The sequence below is a fragment of the Podarcis tiliguerta genome, assembly GCF_965153285.1.
Source record: "Podarcis tiliguerta genome assembly, chromosome: 1".
NCBI lineage: Eukaryota > Metazoa > Chordata > Lepidosauria > Squamata > Lacertidae > Podarcis > Podarcis tiliguerta.
In genome coordinates this window covers 114,323,640-114,345,931 of record NC_139534.1, presented here as the reverse complement: position 1 = coordinate 114,345,931, position 22,292 = coordinate 114,323,640, and the positions used below count along the sequence as shown (strand labels likewise).

Genomic DNA, 22,292 nt, shown 5'->3' with positions numbered 1-22,292 from the left:
CTATCATTTTCCTGTTGTTTAGGGAGAGAGCTATTTCACAAGTTAATGCAATAGCATATCTCCATGACCCTCAGAGTCCTTATGATGTCCTGGGTGACAGTGGTGACAGTGAACTTGGAGAACACTCAGTAGTAAGGAGAGGTGGATTAAGGCCTTCAATGGGATCAGTAACTATTTTTCCAAAAAGAAAATAGCCTGCAGACAGTAAGGCAATTATTTTTAATCAAATTATCCTGTTCAACTCTGTCACATCTTTGCATCTGGAAGAAAGCATATCTCTCAGGACATCCTGTTACCTCTGCACACTGGGACACCTTGTGGGCTTCCCATAAGTATCTGGTTGGCCACTGTGAGTCAATGAGCCATTGAACTGACCCAGCAGGCATAATAATAATAATAATAATAATAATAATACCCCACCCACGTGGCTGGGTTTCATCAGCCACTCTGGGTGGCTTACAGAATATATAAAACATAATAAAGCATCAAACATTAAAAACTTCCTGATACAGGGCTGCCTTCAGATGTCTTCTAAAAGTTATGTAGTTCTTAATCTCCTTGACATCTGAAGGGAGGGCATTCTCATGTTATTATGTTTTTGAAAAATTATCTAAAAAGAGGTAACTTTCTAAAACAGGGTATGGGACCCTTGACCAGCCAGAGGGTGACACTGGCTGCTATGCAGGCTTCTGAAGACCACCTTCCAGTAATGGGAAACAGCACAGGCAAAAGCAGTGCTTTTTTCGGGGGGGGGCACTCAAGGGCACGCAGTACTGGCACAATTTTTGTCAAATATTAAAAGTGTGGCACCTACTATAAGAACTTATAGCATCTAGATCAAGGGAAGTAATAGTGCCACTGTATTCTGCTCTGGTCAGACCTCACCTGGAGTACTGTGTCCAGTTCTGGGCACCACAGTTCAAGAAGGACACTGACAAACTGGAACGTGTCCAGAGGAGGGCAACCAAAATGGTCAAAGGCCTGGAAATGATGCCTTATGAGGAACGGCTAAGGGAGCTGGGCATGTTTAGCCTGGAGAAGAGGAGGTTAAGGGGTGATATGATAGCCATGTTCAAATATATAAAAGGATGTCATATAGAGGAGGGAGAAAGGTTGTTTTCTGCTGCTCCAGAGAAGCAGACACGGAGCAATGCATCCAAACTACAAGAAAGAAGATTCCACCTAAACATTAGGAAGAACTTCCTGACAGTAAGAGCTGTTCGACAGTGGAATTTGCTGCAAGGAGTGTGGTGGAGTCTCCTTCTTTGGAGGTCTTTAAGCAGAGGCTTGACAACCATATGTCAGGAGTGCTCTGATGGTGTTTCCTGCTTGGCAGGGGGTTGGACTCGATGGCACTTGTGGTCTCTTCCAACTCTATGATTCTATGATTCTAACTTTATGGTAAGTACCGGCACCTTTTTTCCTATATAAAAAAAGCACTGAGCAAAAGTGAAGACAGACAAATGTAAATTTTACCTTTGTACAGTAGGCTAGTTTCTACATCCCGCTCTGACCTCCACTTAGATAAGCAGGATGCATTATCAGAGTTCATGGACACATTCTAGCCAAGCAAAAACACTCAAGAAAACAGGTGGTGAGAGGGAAGAATACAGCCTGTGGGGAGAGAAGTATGGAGAGCAGCATGGAGAGAGCTTGGGGGCCCAGACAGAGAGGCCTGAGGATCCCCACACCCTGACCTGAAACCGAAAGAGTTGAGGAAATGCAGCTATTTCCATCTGTGAAAACTTCGGAGACTATGAGGGGAGACTCAGGGCCACAAGATGGCTTGGTGCCATCAGGTTTGTAGGCCATTCAAAGGACCCCTTATCTTGGCTGCTGATACCATTGTGCAAAGTCTAGAGACCACTTGAAAATCCATTGCTTCACATTGTGCTCTCTGTACCCTTTGATAATCCATGTTTGTTCTGCTTAATGGTTAATGCTGAAGACTAAGTATTATATAAGTCTGGTGTGTAACTAACAAAGGAGTCGCATAGACCAATATAGTGTCGTTTGGAGAATTCTGTAAGTATGATATGCATTTTTCTTTTCTGTTTATCTTTTATTGAATTCTATGCATGGGAACAGGACAGTACAAGAGTCTTCATCCATTTTCTCTCTTCCCCCACCTTCCGTGAAAAAGAAAAGTCAGCCCCTTCGCACAAGTCTCCAAAAGAAAATCAAATGGTTTTTACTTGGCGGAAGATGATTTGATAATGATGCAAACATATATTTTAAATGAAAACATTAAATGCATTATGATCATTCTAGAATGCATGTTAGGAAACAGAAACATAAAGATGTTTTATATGAATAAGACATTTCAAAAGTTAGATATGTTGTTTTGGTAGGACAATGACATTTTAATAAAATGTTATTTCCATTTTTCATTGTCCTACCAAAACAACATATCTAACTTTTGAAATGTCTTATTCTATTCACATGCTCCATGGATGAAATATGTTGTGTGAATTACTAGCACAACTCACTATTTCATGTCCAGTGGGTTGAATTCTTGAACAAAACCCTCTCCTTTAAACAGAGTTGAACAGAATAATTTGATTAAAAATGGCTCTTTTACTGTTTGTAGGATATTTTCATTGTCGAAGAATACTTACCAATCCGAATGAAGGCCTTCATCTCCCTCTCCTTACTACTGAGTATTCTCCAAGTTCACTGTCACCACGTCCCAGGACAGCCTAAGGACTCTGAGGGTCATGAAGATAAAATTATATTTGAACCCCCACATCCTTCTGTGGAAAAAGAACAGGGTCAGAACTTGACGTACGCTCATGAGATTGCTCCCAGTAATGCCAACTTTGCATTTAGATTCCACAAACAAATAGCTTTAGGTGAAGCTGCCAAAAATATTTTCTTCTCTCCAGTCAGCATCTCCAGCACTTTTGCAGCACTGACGCTGGGTGCCAAATCTGAAACACAAAGCCAAATTTACAAAGGACTTGCTTTTAACCTTTCAGAGACTGAAGAGCACAAAATACACAAAGGATTCCATCAGCTCATCAGTGCCCTGAATGATCCAAACAACAAGGCCCTGATTAACACAGGGAATGCCTTATTCATAGATGAGCCACTGAAAATACTTCCGAAATTCCTGGAAGATGTCAAAACCTTGTATGGAGCTGAAGCCTTTTCATCCAACTTCCAGAATTCATCGGCAGCTAAAACCCAAATAAATGATTATGTGCAGGCCAAAACTCATGGGAAAATACCCCATGCGGTTGATGAGCTTGATCCAAGGACTGTGATGGTTTTACTGAACTACATCTTCTTCAAAGGTAAGTTGAAAGAAAGATAAATAAATTGGGGGTTTGTAAAAAAAAATCTCCAGGCATCTTCTAATCTGCTTTGCTCTGCCACTGACTTTTGTAATTGCAATACTGGAATAAAATAAAAAATAAAAAAGAATCTTCAGGCATCCTCAGAATAAAAAGGGTTTTGTAGATGCAAATTAACAGCCATACAGGCACACAGGCAGGTGTAATAAAATTACCAGTAATTAAGGGGAGTTTTAGTATTGAGGTAGAGTGAAAGCCATAGCGTGGAATCATAGGGGTTTTTTTAATTAAAGAAATAGGGGGTAGAGAGACTTCCCCATTCTTTTATGTTGGGTTATGTGTTGCGTCTTTCAGCTTGTTCAACATCACAAAGGGTCAACATAGAAGCAGGGATACTTCTAATGGACAATAAGATGTGATCTGTGCTTACCTTTGCTTTACTAGTGTAGGGGTAGAAAACGTCTTCTCCACAAGCTAGATGCATCCCTCCAGACTTCTCTATCCATTCCTCAGGACTCTTCCCAGACCATAATCCCTTCCTCAGGGCCATGTCTCCCACAGGCCCTGATCTGTATTTTCTTCAACAGAGAGAACTGTATCCCCCAGGCTGCATCCCTCAGCCTTCCTGTTCCACATCCTCCGTGCATTTGCATGGCAGGAATGTGTCCTTGAGGTGTGGCAATACCTCCTGATTCCCTGGATCAAGGATAGAGAGATCGGTGGGGAAGTCTTTCTCTGAGCATTTTTACCTCTGGCCCCAACTCACCATCGGCCTGTTGCCCTTGGAAGGTTTCCCAGGAGAAATTGAAGCCCTTAGGCTTAAAAAGATGGTCCTCCATTGCCCTGGTGAATTCCACGATCCATTTACTCGGTTCTTGGAACATTTCTTTTCTCCCTTCAAAGCCCATTGGAAATATCCTTTCGACACTCACTTTACAAAGGAAGAAGATTTTTTTGTAGATGCAAACACAACTGTGAAAGCCAACCTAATGTATCGAAATGGCTATTACAACTTCCTCCATGATGACGAGCTGTCTTGCTCAGTGGTGGAAATTCCATACAAAGGAGATGCCAGCGCATGGTTCATTCTGCCAGATGAAGGGAAAATGAAGCAGGTGGAGGATGGCTTAAGCATGGAATTTCTGGATAGATGTAAAAGATCCTTCATATACGAGTAAGTAGACATTATGCGACATTTCATGAGGATGGAAGTGTGGAGATTTGTGCCCTTTTTCTTATTATCTTTTACAACGGGGGGGACGACCCTATAGCCCTCAAGATATTGTTGGACTACAACTCCCATCAGCCCCAGCCAGCACAGCCAATGGTCAGGGAGGATGGGAGTTGTAGTCCAAAACATATGGTCAACCAGAGGTTCCTCACTCCTGTTTTACAAACAGGACATGAGAAATAATCAGAAAGAAACACCCTCACTTTCTCAAGGGATGAGGAATTTTGGGGAATGTGGGTGGGGTTTGGCACAGCACGACCTTTATTATAGATAATGCCTTTACAGTACAGGACAAGAGTCATCAGTTTTGAAACCTAACTTGGATACATAGAAGCTGCTAATCCCAAGACCATGGATCCATCTAGTAAGCATAGTCGTAGGCAGCATTCACGTGACAGCTTATTCCATTTTCAAAATATTCTCTTAATCATTAAGTTCCTCATTATATGTGAGCTTTCACGTGATATAAAAGACACCTCTGGAACTATAGGAATTAAAGGAGAGAGATGCAGGGATTATAGAGTCCCATCTACAAATGTCTGCAGTTGTTTGGCCTCAACCCTCTTGATCATCTTCTCCAGAAGTTGCAGTAAGCCACCGATATATACAGTAAACATGCACACACAACCAATTCGTTTATATTTTAAACTTAATATAAATGTATTGTTTTGGAACAAAGTAAAAATCCATTGTATGGAGGTCAGTTCTTCATAACCACCATTTCTCCTCCAGTTATGGTCCACCTTGATGCTAAAGTGCTGCCTCCCCCAACCTGGTGCCTTCCAGATTGGACTGCCCATCACGAGCTAACTAAAGTTGATGGCAATTTCAGTCTCAAACATCTGGATGGCACTAGGTTAGGAAAGGCTCCTATAGAAGACGAATAACAGAAGGAGGTGAGCAAAGAAACCGCCCTGCTATTGATACACCAGCATACAAATCCACTACTTGCCCCTGTTTAATTGTACATACCAATGTTATTTGCACTTCTGGAGGTAATCTAAACAAAATTATTTGCACTCATAATTTAATGTTTGGATTTTGCTGTCCATGTGTTAATCAGAGAAATCCACCTGTACCTTCCAAAAATTTCCATTTCTGGATCCTATGATGTCAAAGATACTTTGCAGAGAATGGGTGTGACTGATGTCTTTAGTGACAAGAATGCTGACCTGTCTGGAATTACCGGGGAACCCAATCTGAAAGTTTCCAAAGTAAGTATGTGAGGGGGTCTTTAGAAAAGCATTTCATGAGAGATGATCTGGTTGTGGGCATTATTATTGTGACTACTATTATTTGTGCCCTTTCACTCGGCATGTGCATTAGGATGAACGCCAAGGTGGAGGTCGCTTGTCAAATTCATATACCCAAGGTGTTCAGAGCAAAGGGGGGTGATTGTTTCCAATCTTTGTCTCCACCGCCTCAGGCAATGCATGCAAACATGCCCAGGAATAAGGAGAGCTTTCATCCCTCCTGCATTAGGTAGCTTCCATGCCCAGACTATACTTTGTTTTGGTTAATGTGGATTCCTTATTCTGCAGGTCTTCAGAATCATTATATATTTTTAAAATAAATATACACTTTCTTCCATAAGTTTGTGTCCTGAGTCATCTTGTGGGAGTGATGGCAATCCATTTTTCTTAATCTATGTTGCCAAGACATTTGGAATACTACATACAATTCAAATCACCACACCTTAAACAAAACAATGTAGACTAGAAAATAGTTCAGAAAAGGCCATCTGAAATAATTATAGGGTAAAGCAATGGTCTATAGAATTGTAGAACTGTAGAGTTGTAGAATTGTAGAGTTGGAAGGGACCGTCAGGATCATCTTGTCCAACCAACTGCAATGTAGCTGTCGCATGCGAGTGTCGAACCTTCAAGCTTGGCATTATCAGCACCAGGCTCTAACCAACTGAGCCGTAGGAAAGCTTACAATGTAGAAGTAGGAACAATGAAAGTAAATAAATAAGAGGTGACATGATAGTTCAGAAAAGGGCATCTAAAAGGATTATGGGGTAGAGGAACTCCCTGTTTATTTGCAGGGGCAGGGGGAGTGGAGGTAAATAAGGGGCACAATAGAGGTGGAGAAGGGGGAAAGAGGGAAGATCTTACCATTCATAATCCTAGAACCCAGAGTCACCTGGAACTTTTGGATATTTACATGGAAGACAGAGGAAGTTACCCATCCAGCACACATGTTATGGTAGGCTTTCCTCCATCACATATGAAGACAAGTAATATGTCACTATTTCCCTCCAGGCCATTCACAAGGCTGTCGTGGACATTCATGAGGGTGGCACTGAAGCCGCCGGAGTCACAGTTATAGAGCTTTCACCAAGGTTTGGAGGTCTTGCTCCTAATCCTATCTTTAAGATCAACAGACCCTACCTGTTTCTAATTATGGAAAAGAAAACACACAGTGCCCTCTTCTTAGGGAAAATTGTGAACCCAACTGAAAAATGAGTTTGTGATCAGATCAAAATTTCCCATTGCAATTTCCCCTGATCTTTAAAACATGGATTTCCTCACTTTGTACTAGCCTAACCCTAGTAGTGTTATCCGATTTGCTTTGAAATTAAATAAGGCAATGAGCACAAATCACTGCTGGAATAAAATGATTTGAAAATATTGTAATCTTGTAGACTATATTTCTTACACCATTTGTTGCCTGCAGCATGTTTCTGGCTATGGAAAGAGATCTCTGTTTCAGTGGTTAATGTTGAATCCTGTAACAATGCCTGCTTCTAAAAAAATAAAAGCTCCACAGAACCAGGCATGACTCTCAGGGTCCCTATAATTTCTACGGGATCAAGTAACGAGGAGTGAGATGACACCAGTTATCCTTTTAGAAACAAAAGCCTGACACTTTGAATCTTCCTTCAAAACTGGCACCCACCATCACGCCTCAGGGCTGCAGGCTAGTTTGGGCAGGTGAAAGCCAGGTCATGTGGTAAACACAGCTCTGTCTTCCACCAGATGGGAAACACCAGAGAGAGGGTTGAAGGAGATTAGCTGGCGAGGCTGCCATCACCACTGCCATTCAAGTATCCACCAATGGAGGCAGCTAACATGCTCTGCATAATGGATGCAATTGTAGCCAACCCTGGGTGCAGAATGTTGGGGTTGGGGGAGCAAGAGAAAAAAGGAGTAAGCCCAATGGATCTGTTTGAAATGATTCAGCCAGAATCAAGGTTATTTTTTTGCTGAAACAGGAGCCTGAAACATTTCGGCGCTAGGGAATTTCTTCAACTGGGGACAGGAAGAACGATTTGCCTGTCTCCGTTGCCTTTACCTTTTAAACAGCTCTCTCCCTAAACAACAGCAAATCAATAGGGCAGACAATGTGTAACTCCAGCAAATGCTTGGGGTGGAGATAATGGTGATGTCTTCTTTATAGAAAACCGCTTTTAGAAATGTTAAGGCAAATAAATGTTAAATGTTTTTAATTCAGTTTTACTAGCAAACCAGAGGTGAAACTAATCCCTTCCCAGCCTCAGGAGGAGTGCAGGCTGGGAAGGGATTAGTTTGTGCAACACACCTACACACTGCAGCTGACACACCTAACGTGTTGTGACACACACTTCGGAAAGCTCTGAGATAGATGGACAGACTCAATCAAATTTTGGGGAAAGGTGTTCAGTGATAGAGCATCTGCTTTGCCAGGTCCCAGGTTCAAACCCTGGTGTCTCCAGAAAGGACTGGGAAACACTCCTGCCTGGAAGCCTGAAGAGCAGCTGCCAGTCAGTGTAGACAACACTGAGGGAGATGGACCAATGGTCTGGCTCGGTATAAGGCTCGGTATAAGGCAGCTTCCTATGTTTCTAACACCCAGCATCCCTCTGTCATTTTTATGCAGAAACTACACCCATAATGTGTGCGATTCAAATGCAGACTTTTCATGAACCCTGCCAGCTAGTGTTGATGGTGCTGGGGCCAGTGAATGGGCTCAATATTGGGCAGTTTCCCATGTTCTCTCTTCCTCACCAGCCTACAGCGTAGGTCAGTAGCTCAATGGCAGAACATCTGCTTTGACTGCAGAAGCTGCCAAGCTTAATCCCTGGCATCTCCAGGTGGGGCTGGGAGAGACGCCCAGGCAGGAACTCTGGAGGGCCATGGGCAGTTGGCATAGACCAACCTTTGCCAACCTGGTGCCCTCAAGACGTTGTAGGACAACAGCTCCCACCAGCCCCAGCCAAACACACCAATATTGAAACAATACTATTCAAACTTATTTCTTTTCCAAAAAAAAAACCTTCTAAAAGCAATTTGAATAACTTCCTAAAATCAGTCAGCTCCTTTCAGACTAATACTGCCACTAATACAATTTCTATCCTGCCTTTCCTCTCAGAGAAATCCATGGCAACATACACCATAGCCAAAACTACACAGTTCAAAGCAAAACATTTAAAAGCAATTAAGAAGCCCCCTTTTAAAAAGCCACATACCTTCACAATTAATAGTCCCAAGGTTGCCGGGGTGAGTAAGCAAGAGGGAGCAAGAAGGTTTTTCTATTCCTCCTGAATGTTAATAGCGAGGGAGTCTGAGATGCTTCACCAGGGACGGTGATCAATGGATGAGGAACTGCTCCAGTATAGAATAAAAATTTAGGACTTCACTGTGTGTTGCTGTTCCTTTGGTTCACCACAGAGGCAGGAACAACCCCCTGCAATCTGACTGCATCACCTCCCACTTCCCTGCCTTTTCTAGCCTCCTTGGCAGCCTGTCTCTTTAACATCTTCCTTAGTTTCCTGTTACTACACTGCAACTCCTCTCCTCTCCTCTCCTCTCCTCTCCTCTTCTCAGTTCTGTCTTTCCCACACCTTCCTTGCACAACTCCAATGATCCTCCATCTGTTTTGCCCCAACCTCCCTCCCTCCGTTTGCTTAGTCAGTCTCCCGGCCAGCTCCTCTCAAGCCTTCTGTGATCTCTCCTTCACTGCTTCTGCATCTCTCATAGGGCACTGTCTCTCTGTCGGGTCTCATTACGTCCCTCCACCCGCAATTCCAGCTTGCCAGGCTCCTCATTTGCATATTCATCCTCCCGGGCAACACTCTGCACAAGTGGTGGTCATGCCCCTCCCTCACATAAGAGTACAGATTTATTTTACAAAGTCTATACATGGTTTAATCCATAAATAAATCTGTAAGTGGTTTCCGTAAAATAGTCATTTTTTTCTTTTAAGAAGATACCAATAAAACCAACAGACTTTGAAAATAAAGTCATCGCATTATAGATAACATCCACAAAGTTTAAGAACATCTATACAGTACATAATAAAATTGCATTGCCCAACAGAATATTTTTTAGCAGATAGGTCGCCCCAACATTTTCAGATGGATTGGGGAAATTAAAAATGAATGAACAAATGAACAGATTGCAATGTTCTGGAAAAGCATGAACCTCTTGCCAATGCAAAGCACCTCTTCTGGATTAATCCTTCACAAGTTTTTATTCCATTTTATTTTAGTTTATAAACATTTCCCTCTTTTTTTAGACAGTTTGATAAGATCTCTTATATTTTTTATGGAAAACAATTGGCTAACATATAAGGAAATATTAGAGGAAGAAAACAACCAACTTGAAACTTAAGAAATATGAAGAACTAAAAGAGACGGATATAAGTTGGTTCCAATATTATCATCTAAATGAAATCTTTAAAATAGACAAAAAAAGAATGGATTTGATACAAAAATATCAGATTTAGAGAAAGAATTATTATTAAATAATAGAAAGATATTATCAAAAATATATTATCATATATATATATATATATATATATATATATATATATATATGATTGGAATTTGAAAGATGAAGAAAGTGAAGAAAGTGATGGTAAAGTGGGCACAAGATTTCGGATACCCAGTTTAAATGCAAAAATGGGAAGAACTGTGGGGGGGCCTTAAAATTTACAGCCTGCTATCTGATTAAAGAAAATTTTGTGAAAATGACCTACAGATGGTACCTGACCCCATCCAAATTAGCCAAAATAAATAAAATTAATAACAATAAGTGTTCGAGATGCAAGCAACAGGAAGGAACCTTTTTCCACATGTGGTGGACTTGTCCCCTAATTAAAAAAAATTGGAACCTGATTTACAAGGAATTTTATAAAAAAGCTAAAATATACATTCCTAAAGAAACCAGAAGAGTTTTTATTAGGCTTTTTAACAATAAGCATCCCAAACAAAAGTAAAAGAGTGTTTCTTTATGCGATAACAGCAGTCAGAGTACTGGAAGGCAGCAAAATATTGGAAAAACTAGTCAACATCAACAAAAGACAAATGGCAGTTAAAGTTGTGCGAGTACTTGGAACTCGCCAAAATATAAAATAAAATAAAAGAGTTAATATGAAACAACTCAGGAGAAAAGGTTAAAAAAGAATGGGATTGCTTTAAAAATTACCTAATAAAATATTTTTCCAATAACAACACTTGGCTGTGTTTAGATTAATTTCACAGAAAAGGAATTTTTTTCATAGTGTCCGGACAAACAATTAAATACAGATAATTTAAATGTAATAGTTGAGTTGAAACTGCAAGGAGATAGAGGGAAGTCAACAAATTTATAAGGGACTCAAACTCAAACCAGTATGAAGGTAATTTCTTTTTAGCATTTTGTGCATAGAATATTTAAGTTATGGTTTGTACTCCTTAAATAATGTTTTTGATAAATAATTTTCTGTTTCGTTTTGATTTTTTATTAATTTTTGTGCTATTTTCTTTTTCATTGTCCTATTTATTTATACATTTCTACTATGTATTTTGTACTATTTTTTTCTTATCTCAGAATATGCAATTTAGGATGGGGGGGCGGAGAGGCTTTACCTGTTCATATGTCACTTGTGCATCATTTTAAAGCCAGTCTTGATGCCTATAAAAATTCTGCTTATATATCTCCTTCTCGGTTAAAGTCTTCATCCTTAACCATTTGTTATGAGGTGTTTTTTTTTGAGGGGGGGGCAGGTAGGCTATATATCAATACCCTTCTAATTCCTGGATCCAAGAAGTGTTAAAATCTACAAGGAGCTTCCTGGTGAAGTAATGGGCCATTAAGGAAACAAAGGGAGTGGTTCTGAGAGAGATGAAAAATGGGTGAGCCCCCCTCCCTCAGCTGGCTGGTAGAAGGACAAAGGCCAGAGTGGAGTGATGTAAGCTAGAAACTGAAAAGCTGAAGGCTGGGAAGCCAGGCAGAGAGTGCCATGCTTGATTTCGGATTGAATCTGAGACTGTGGCTATGGGAGAAGCATAGCCAAGAACATAAGTCAGTGTTTTCCAGTGTGTATTAATCTAAAGTAGTGCCTGGACTAAGACTGGATACGTTGCAAGGAGCATAAAGAATATGACGTGTGAGCCAGTGTGGCGTAGTGGTTAAGAGTGGTGGACAGTGTGGAGTGGTGGTTAAGAGTGGTGGATTCCCCACTCCTCCAATTGTAGCTGAGGGGTGACCTTGGGCTAGTCACACTTCTTTGAAGTCTCTCAGCCCCACTCACCTCACAGAGTGTTTGTTGTGGGGCAGGAAGGGAAAGGAGAATGTTAGCCACTTTGAGACTCCGTCAGGTAGTGATAAAGCGGGATATCAAATCCAAACTCTTCTTCTTCATCATACTTACAGAAGAATCTTCTTTCATTCAGCTCTTATTTTTCTTAGTGCATATTTTCTACCCACCAAATGCCCAGATTTCATGATTAACCATTAAACAGAACAAACAAGGATTTTTCAAGGAAGGCAGAGAACCAATATGTGATGCAATTTGTTTTTAGTCTTCTTGCATTTTGCGCAAAGAGGCCACGAGGTAAGGGCAGAAGAAAACGCTTTGAGCCAGGGAAGGTGAATCTGTGTTCCTCTATGTTGTTGGACTACAACTCCCGCCAACCCTGACCATCAAGTCTTTTACCAAATAGCAGACATGTTATGCCCTAGAAAACTCATGAAGGGATTTCTAGAGCTTAGCATTCCCAGAACTAGCATGGACCCGCATCATAGACAAGTGTTCGCAGAAGTATTACTTTGGGGGTTGTCAAGTTCATGCTTATATCTGAAAATCAGAAGTCTGTCTGAATGCAGGAAGCTTCTCTGTACAGTCATCAGTGGCGTAGCGTGGGTTGTCAGCACCCGGGGCAAGGCAAGTAATTTGCGCCCCCTACCCGGGGCAAGGCAAGTAATTTGTGCCCCCCCCCCCCCCGCTGCACTGTCCCTCCCCCAGATAGTCCCTTGCTCTCTCTCCGCACCGCACCGCACGCCTGGCACCCTCCTCTCCACAGTGGGCGGCTCGGATCGGATTCGCACAGCCAGCACTGCAGTGAGAGAGAGTGAGTGAGCCAGGTAGGGGCAGAGAGCTGCAAGTGCGAGCGCCCCCCCAGATGTTGCGCCCGGTGTGGCCGGCCCCCCCTGCACCCCCCACGCTACGCCACTGACAGTCATACCTCAGGTTACAGCTGCTTCAGGTTGCGTTTTTTCAGGTTGCGGACCTTCGAAACCCGGAAGTACCAGAACAGATTACTTCCAGGTTTCGGAGGTCGCACATGCGCAGAGTGCTAAATCACGCTTTGCGCATGTGCAGAAGCGCCGAATCGCAACCCGCACGTGCGCAGACGCAGGTTGCGAATGCTGCAGGTTGTGAACGTGCATCCCGCACAGATCATGTTTGCAACCCGAGCGTCCACTGTAATTGAAAAAAAAAGAACAGGCATACCGCCCCATGAGTTTCTAAAATTTGTGAGCAAGTCGTCATGCGATGTCTCATTTATAGGTGGATGCACCTCATTGCTCATAGACAAGGATCACAATAATTTAAACCTGCACATTATGTTTCTCGAAACTCTACATAAAGCACTAATGACCCCATTGCACAAAGTAAGCAAAGGTGTATAATGCAGCCAACTATGAAGTCTTCATCCACCATGCACAAAAAACCCTTCAGAGTTGTTGTTTTTAAAGAAACCTAATTACTTATACCCCAAAGGTACATTTGCATGCCCATACACAAAATAAATAATAGCCTCTCACATTTGGGGGGGGGGGGACTTGTGCAAAATGGTTAAAGTCTGCCATCTAGTGAGAGAGTGTGTGCATTTGCAAGGAAGACACTGAAATTCCTGGTATTTTAAAGCTGCTTCATCTGTGCATATTGGGAGGATATGAAAAGGCCCTCCTGTTAGGTGAAGTTTTGTTTTTTTACTGTTTAATTAAATTTGCTTAGTAACATAACATTATTATATGCATTCTGTAAGACAAAGAATACAAAACAAAATTCATTCATACTACAATGCATAACTACATAACATTAATATATATGGTTTCTGAAAAAAGGTTTACATAACAAAATCAATTCAAAATACCACCCGGTTTACTTTTTTTTCTTTCCCTCCCCATTCCAGCCCTTTCCCCCCCGCCCCCGGTCAGGCCTTCCTTCTTCATATCTTTATCCATGTACACAGTCTGTTCATTCGAGTTTGTATGTTAGGGTTGGCTTCCCATCTTTCTATCCAGTTCCTGTAAAATGCCCATTTATTTGTGATTCTTTGGCATTTATTTCCCCATCTATCCTCTGCCACTATCTGTGCAAATATTTCTGATTGTACATTTTCAAAAACATAATCATTCCATTTTTCCGTATTCCATTTGGCCTTTTCTTTCCATCCCAAAGCAATAACTGCCATTCCAGCTAAAATCATAATCTTGTACAACTCTTGCTTATTACTTTTTACTTTGTTATTTCCCAGTATTCCCGAAAATAACAAATCCCTATTAACGTCTATGTTTATTTGAAATAATCCAGAAATTACCTTTATAATCTTTTGCCAATATTCCTTAACCAGATTACATTCCCACCACATGTGTGAATATAGTCCTTTTCCCTGACCACAATGCCAGCATTTGGGACTAAACCCTTTCCCTATATACGCCATTTGTGCCGGAGTTCTATACCATTTTAATAAAAAAATTCTACTTAATTCTTTATACTTTTCTATTTTAATATTGTTTATATTCTTCATCAGTTCTTGGGCCTGTTTGGATGGATCATACCTTCCTGCTCCCATTTAATCTGGATTATCCTTATCTTTCTTTCTTTGTTGCTTATCAGCAGTTTATATAACATCCCTGCTATCCCTTTCTCCGTTATTTGTCTTTTGTTCAGCACCATATCTATTTTCATTTCTGTCCTCATCGTTCCCTCTGCTCTTTCCGTTTTTATTAAAGTCCTTGCACTTTCAGCCAATATTGTGTTCCTATTTTTTCTAAAAAAAACTTTTTTTGTAATTAAATTCTTCATTGAACATATCTTTTAATGTATAAAATCCCTGATCTTCTAATTTCTTCCACCTGAAGGAGATAACAGTGTAAAAGGAAAATTACAAAGGTGACGAGAAATAGGAGGACAGGATGGTGTCACAATTGCAACAGAGTTGTGTCACGAGCACATGCTGTAAGGATGTAGAAAAACATGTTATGTAAAGAGGAACACGTAGCCATACCATAAGGAAGCAGCTTATGCAGAAAACCGGAGCCAATGATAGACTGCCAAGAGGGCACTAGATGAGCCAAATAAGGAAATGAGGGGAATGGGGTGATGTGAAGGGTATAAAAGATGCTTGCTTGCTTGCTGTAAGTGCCGCCAGCCTTTGGAAGCGATTTTGCTGGTTGCCTCTGCGCAGAACTGAATAAATCCTTTCTCCGTGAACCACACCCTGGTGTTCATTACTCTCCTTTCTCATTCCACGTGGGGCAACGCGCAAAGGGAGACGGGACAAGGTAAAAAGGCTTCACACCAACCCGGTTCCCTTTTACCCTCCTGCATATATTTTAACAGCGTCCACCTTGAGTATGTTGGTATCCATTTCGTATTCCAATTCTTCCAGATTCCTAACGCAGTTTTCCTTGGTCCTATTGTCTTCTTAAAAGCCGTATTAATATCTCTATTAAATACCCCTTCCTTCATTTATTTCATTCTCCAGCCTTATCCATTTAATCCCAGCCTTATATCCAATATCTATTAGATTTTTCAAGTGGAATGTTCCATAGTAAAATTCTAAGTTCGGTATTCCCCATCCCATCTCTTCTTGAGATGAATAATTTACTATGTCTGGGGTTCTAACTCTTTTACTTCCAAAAATCCAATTTTTAAATACCTTATTCCATGTTTTGAACCATATTTTCCTAATGGGTAGTGTAATTACTTGAAATAAATATAATAATTTTGGTACCAGAAACATTTTAACTGCTCTAATCCTACCTAGAATAGATAAATTCTTATTTTTCCATGATTTTATGTCCTTCTTGATCTTCCTCCACACTTCTTTGTAATTTACATCTGGAACCCTAGCAATATTTTTAATAATATTTACCCCCAAGTATTCTCCCCCCCCCCATTGATATCCATCTTTGTCATTTTTGCAATTTCCTTCTTCTCCTCTTTATTTACATCCCAAAATAAAATTTCAGACTTTCCAAATTTACTCCCAATCCCGACTCCTCTTTAAAGTCCTTCAGGATTATCATAAATTCTCTTACACCCTCTAAGGGGTTTTTAAATAATAATAGAATATCATCTGCATACATGTTTAACCTGATTTCTTCCTTTCCTTATATCCTTTTATCCTTACTGAGTTTCGTGTTCTATCTGCCAAGTACTCCATACCCAGTACAAATAGTAGTGGTGAAAGTGAACATCCTTGTTTAACTGCTCTTTGTATATTGAATTGATCTGAAACCCTCTCATTCACTCTGACCACAGCCTTTCCTTCTCTATACAATTCCTGGATTTTTTCCTTTTACCCTGCTTGTGAATACGTTTAACACATTTCTTATAGGATGGCCTATGTATCTTCCCTTAACAAATCCATATTGGTCTTCCTTAATTATTTTAGGTAGTACCTTTTCCAGTCGCCTTGCCAGGATCTTTGTAAATATCTTATAGTCTTGATTTAATAGTCTAATTGGTCTGTATGACCCCACCTCTGTAGGATCCTTTTGTGGTTTTTCAGTCTCTACTATTTCCGCTAGTTTCCAAATGTCTGGAGCTCCCCCCCCCCCCCTTCTAAGATATTATTAAATACTTTTTAAAGTTCTGAGCCCAGGATATCAATTGTTTCTTTATAAAAGTCTGCTGTAATTCCATTTAATCCTGGGGATTTCTTACTTTTAAATGATTTAACTACATTCTCTATTTCTTCCAAAGAAATTTCCTCCTCCAGTCTTAATCTATCACTTTCTTTGATTTTAAACCCCAAACTTTCCCTACTAATATTTTTATTTTCTTCTTTATATAAAGATTGATAGAATTCTGCAAATTCTTTCCTTATTTCTCTAGAGCTTTGTGTAAGTATTTTCCTTCTGGTCTTAATGGCCTTAACCCTCTGTTTATCCCTTCTTTTCTTTAAATAGTTTGCCAGTCTCTTATATGATCCTATTGAGGTTCTCTGAAAATCAATTTTGTTCATATTATCTCTCTTCCACACCGCAACTATATCCAGCTCATCCAATTCCTGTTTTAACTTTCTTAACTGCTCCTGTCTGCTCCTTAGAAATTTAACCTGTTGCTGCTGTTGCAAAATTTCAATCTCTTTAATTTTTTCCTGTCTCCCCGAGTACCAACCTTCTTAATCTCAATCTCTTTCTGTATACAATGTCCTCTTATAACAGCTATGAAAGCGTCCCATACTACCGGTATCTCGGCCGAACCATTATTCTCTTTAAAATACCAACCAATTTGTTTTCTGATATATTCCCTGTCAATCTCTTTTGCCATTATTAGGTTATTGTGCCACCATCTCCTGCTTTTTCCATCCTCTTCCAGTTCCATCTTCTTTCATTCCCTTCTTTAATTAGCACATAGTCAATATAAGAGAAAGTCTTATGTCTGTTGGAGAAGAAGGTAGGTTTGATGTTGGGGTTTCCACTCTCAAAAACATCATTTAATCCCCATTTAGATAATCTGGCCTGGAAGTTTCAGTGCCTTGTGGCATGCATTATCTTGCTTTATGTTCAAACCAGGGTGCGTAACCTTGAAGATTCTGCATTATCCTGGGATTCCTTGCCAGTAGCAGGCAGGGGTCAGCTGCAGAAATGTGAGGAGCCAAGATGACACCCAATTGCATACCCTTAACCAGTGCTATTTTTCTAGAAAAAGAGGTGCCGGAACTCAACATAAACGCCTCCCTTGTTCTCTTATAATGGCAATGGTGCCTACCTGAGAGGTGCCAGAACTAAGTCTGGTGAGTTCCGGCTGAAAAAAAAGCCCTGCCCTTAACAGAGAGAGAGAGAGAGAGAGAGAGAGAGAGAGAGAGAGAGAATCTCTCGCTCTCTCTCTCTCACACACACAGCTATTTCCCATGGAAACAGGCATATGTTATTCAATTCTTGGTAACACCACTCAAGTTTTAAAATTCAATTTTCTCCATAAACTTTTTTTATTTATATACATTTTGTAAACAAACAAACAAACAAAATCTCTCCAAGGCCTTTTATCTGTCCTGGCTGCAAATCAGTAACCCCAGCAGAAGAGTGCAAATAACATTAATGCTCAGCTAAATTACAAGCCCTGCCTTAGAACTCTTCGCAGCCTCCAACTTCAAAATGCAATTGCATCTCCAGAAATGACATTCAAGCAATGACAAAATGCATGGACCCTTCTGACAGATTTCCAAGAAGTGAAAGTCTCTGCAGATATTTTTGCAGAGGAAGGAGCTGCAACTGGACCCTCGGTACAACACCAGTCCTTTTCTCTCTCAGCTTTTATTTGCTGAACAGCTGGTGGGTGGAAGGGGATCCAGTGGCCAGATTAAACCAGTCTGTGGGTTGCTTCTAGCCCATGGGCTTTGAATTCCGCACCCTTGTTCTAAACGTTTGTAAAGCAGTACCTTATGCATGCTGCCCATATGGAGTTTTAAGCAGGAATATAGATCACATCCAACTGTAGGCACTGAGACAAGAGACAAGGTAGCAGGGCAGACCAAATATTGCATCAGGGACTACAGCAGCAAGCAAGATGGAGAAGTACTGGGGCTGGCCAGGAAACTGCAGACACCTGCCTTTTTGTATCCAGCTCCTTTGTACCTGCTACCCGTTGTGTAAGCTAAAATTATGACCCCAGTGGATGTTGGATGTTCAGCCAGCATTATAGACTCTTATCAGTTCTGGTATTCTGTAACCAAGTTGCTGAATAAATATTTTGCAACTTAGTAAACATAGGTAGGTGGGTCAACTATGTTTCATCGTTGTTTGCTCTGCTTTTCCTGGTTGCTAACTAACCCACTCCTTTCACGTTAGGGATATTAGAGCTGAGGGTACCTTTTCCGTTCCCAACCTTCGAGTCAGCTTTCTGATTTACTTAAGGCAGGGGTGTCCATACTTTTTTCAAAGAGGGCCAGATTTGATGAAGTGAACATGTGTGACGGCCGACTAAAGCTTTTTTTAGGATTAAAGTTGTTGAGCTTCTTTTGGGATTTCCCCGCAAAGTTCTTGAGCTTTTTTTAGGATTTAAGTTCTTGAGCTTTTTTATGATTTCACCCCAGGAAATAAACTGCCACAGGGGCCGGATTAAACCGAATGGCGGGCCTAATCTGGCCGCACTTTGATCATGCCTGACTTAAGGACTTCTAAAAATCCAGATGGCGCCAATTCATACACAGCAAAATTAGATCTATTGGTACTGACTTGGAATAATTTTAGTGAGCAATATATTTATCGCAACATCCAAATTAGATTGCTTTTGAAAAACAAAACATGAGTCAGCTGTAGATAAAATCTGCTCCCCCAAGTTCTATGGTTTAAATACAACCGATAACAGGATCACTTCTATCTTAAAGTTAATAATTCCAGACCAACGCAGGGCATTTATGTTAACCCAACTGAACATTTTCCCGTCAGCTTTTGTTAAGGGCAGATACTTAAACATCCCTATAAACATCTGGCTATGCATTTTAGTGCTTTCCAGTCTTGAATAGCAGGTCGAGTAGCATGTCTGCTGAGCAGATTTATGCTGACAGCTATAACCAGTCTACTGCGCCTTGCAATAAAACTGAGCCTTCCTAACACACTTCTGAACAATGTATTATCAGAGAACATATCACCGGTATCATCATGTTTGAAACCTGTGAGCATGGGTGTGTCTACAGCATTGGCATCACTCAAGTTTAATTCATCAATCACATCTCTGATTTTGCGTGTCTGATGTACCAAAATATCACCTTGGTCATTTCTTTCTATTTCTGTTGTTGCTGTTTAGTCGTTTAGTCATGTCCGACTCTTCGTGACCCCATGGACCAGAGCACGCCAGGCACTCCTGTCTTTCACTGCCTCCCGCAATTTGGTCAGACTCATGTTTGTAGCTTCGAGAACACTGTCCAACCATCTCGTCCTCTGTCGTCCCCTTCTCCTTGTGCCCTCCATCTTTCCCAGCATCAGGGTCTTTTCCAGGGAGTCTTCTCTTCTCATGAGGTGGCCAAAGTATTGGCGCCTCAGCTTCAGGATCTGTCCTTCCAGTGAGCACTCAGGTTTGCTTTCCTTAAGAATGGATACGTTTGATCTTCTTGCTGTCCATGGGACTCTCAAGAGTCTCCTCCAGCACCATAATTCAAAAGCATCAATTCTTCGGCGATCAGCCTTCTTTATGGTCCAGCTCTCACTTCCATACATCACTACTGGGAAAACCATGGCTTTAACTATTCGGACCTTTGTTGGTAAGGTGATGTCTCTACTTTTTAAGATGTTGTCTAGATTTGCCATCGCCTTTCTCCCAAGGAGCAGGCGTCTTTTAATTTCGTGACTGCTGTCCCATCTGCAGTGATCATGGAGCCCAAGAAAGTAAAATCTCTCACTGCCTCCATTTCTTCCCTTCTATTTGCCAGGAGGTGATGGGACCAGTGGCCATGATCTTCGTTTTTTTTTGATGTTGAGCTTCAGACCATATTTTGCGCTCTCCTCTTTCACCCTCATTAAAAGGTTCTTTAATTCCTCCTCACTTTCTGCCATCAAGGTTGTGTCATCTGCATATCTGAGGTTGTTGATATTTCTTTCGGCAATCTTAATTCCGGCTTGGGATTCATCCAGCCCAGCCTTTCGCATGATGAATTCTGCATATAAGTTAAATAAGCAGGGGGACAATATACAGCCTTGCCTTACTCCTTTCCCAATTTTGAACCAATCAGTTGTTCCATATCCAGTTCTAACTGTAGATTCTTGTCCCACATAGAGATTTCTCAGGAGACAGATGAGGTGATCAGGCACTCCCATTTCTTTAAGAATGTGATGGCCTGGGAATCCGATTCAGAGGCTGAACCGGAGGAATCCCAGCCTGCACAGGAGTCCCCGCCTCCAGAGCCGGCTGAGCTGGGGCAGGGCCTTGATTCTGAAGCGCCTGCACCTGTGCCGGATCCTCAGGAGCAGGCACCAGGTGAATCCACTCTGGCTCCGGAGGCGATTGAGGACGCATTGCCTACAGGTGCGCCTCTCCCAGCCCTGTCAGGGAAAAGTGAGTCCCCCCCTGGGTGCAGTAACCCACCGGCCTCTCCTGAGCTGCAGAGGCTCAGGGCAGAGAGGCGGAGGGAACTGGTTTCTTCCAGGAGGAGTGCTCGCCTTAAGGCCAGGAGAGGAGGGTCACCTGGGGGCCGGGACCGCCCCTGGCCTCAGAGAAGATAAAGGCCAGTCAGCCCAGTCCCAGGTTGCGGGAGCAACGTCGTTGAAGAGCTGTTTCGGCCAGCACCCAGTCCTGTTCCCCCAGAGTTCCTGTTCTTGCCCGGCTCCTCGCTGTGGACCCCGCTTCACCCGTGGAGGACTGTCTGCCCACCCTCGACTCAGGTCCTGGACCTCACCCCACGGTAACCTCCACCCTGGACCACCACAAAGAACTTGCCATAGTTTGCTGTGGTCGACACAGTCAAAGGCTTTTGCATAGTCAATGAAGCAGAAGTAGATGTCTTTCTGGAACTCTCTAGCTTTCTCCATAATCCAGCACATGTTTGCAATTTGGTCTCTGGTTCCTCTGCCTCTTCTAAATCCAGCTTGCACTTCTGGGAGTTCTCGGTCCACATACTGCTTGAGCCTTCCTTGTAGAATTTTAAGCATAACCTTGCTAGCGTGTGAAATGAGTGCAATTGTGCGGTAGTTGGAGCATTCTTTGGCACTTCCCTTCTTTGGGATTGGGATGTAGACTGATCTTCTCCAATCTTCTGACCACTGCTGAGTTTTCCAAATTTGCTGGCATATTGAGTGTAGCACCTTAACAGCATCATCTTTTAAAATTTTAAATAGTTCAGCTGGAATACCATCACTTCCACTGGCCTTGTTATTAGCTATTATTGTTATTTCTATTTCTAGAGAGAGATAATTGGTTACATCTACAAGATTTTTCATATCAAAATGTTTCTGCAGTTTGGCAAGTGTGTTTTTGTACTTGGCTTCCTTTTCCCATAAAAACAGAATATCATCAACAAAGCAAATGCAGTAAAGTTTGTGCTGGTTATTTTCTTTCACAAACACACAAGAGTCAGCTTTCCGTTGTTTAAAACCTAATGAGAACAGTACCTCTGTTAGTTTAGTGTGCCAGCATCAAGGGCTCTGTTTCAAACCATACAGGGATTTCTTGAGTTTACAGACCATTCCCTGTTTAATCTGTACACCATTAGGTGGTAACATGTAAACTGCACCCCCCCCCCTTCCTCCACCCCTGGTCACAGCCAAGGTCAGCAAATTGATTTATCCTTGCCGGAAGAGCAAAGACTCTTCTTTGGCAATGTTTGGACAATGTTTAAAACAAAT

General features: G+C 41.6%; 1 protein-coding gene across 1 annotated transcript; it reads left to right on the top strand.

Annotated features, from left to right (window-relative positions):
• The first annotated feature begins 1,557 nt into the window (after nucleotides 1-1,557).
• LOC310676542 (alpha-1-antitrypsin-like) lies at nucleotides 1,558-7,161 on the top strand. The gene is made up of 5 exons (XM_083438541.1): nucleotides 1,558-2,025; nucleotides 2,591-3,296; nucleotides 4,200-4,470; nucleotides 5,591-5,741; nucleotides 6,792-7,161. Exons 2-5 carry the CDS (start codon nucleotides 2,627-2,629, stop codon nucleotides 6,993-6,995), a joined length of 1,296 nt encoding a protein of 431 aa, XP_083294667.1. The 5' UTR covers nucleotides 1,558-2,025; nucleotides 2,591-2,626; the 3' UTR covers nucleotides 6,996-7,161.
• The last annotated feature ends 15,131 nt before the right edge of the window (nucleotides 7,162-22,292 follow it).

Bases quoted from the DNA above. Each gene is read 5' to 3' on its own strand.
- LOC310676542 (XM_083438541.1), top strand. From the start codon at position 2,627: ATGAAGGCCTTCATCTCCCTCTCCTTACTACTGAGTATTCTCCAAGTT. The intron at 3,297-4,199 runs GTAAGTTGAAAG...CTCCCTTCAAAG, and splicing joins GAACTACATCTTCTTCAAAG to CCCATTGGAAATATCCTTTC. The intron at 4,471-5,590 runs GTAAGTAGACAT...TGTGTTAATCAG, and splicing joins AAAAGATCCTTCATATACGA to AGAAATCCACCTGTACCTTC.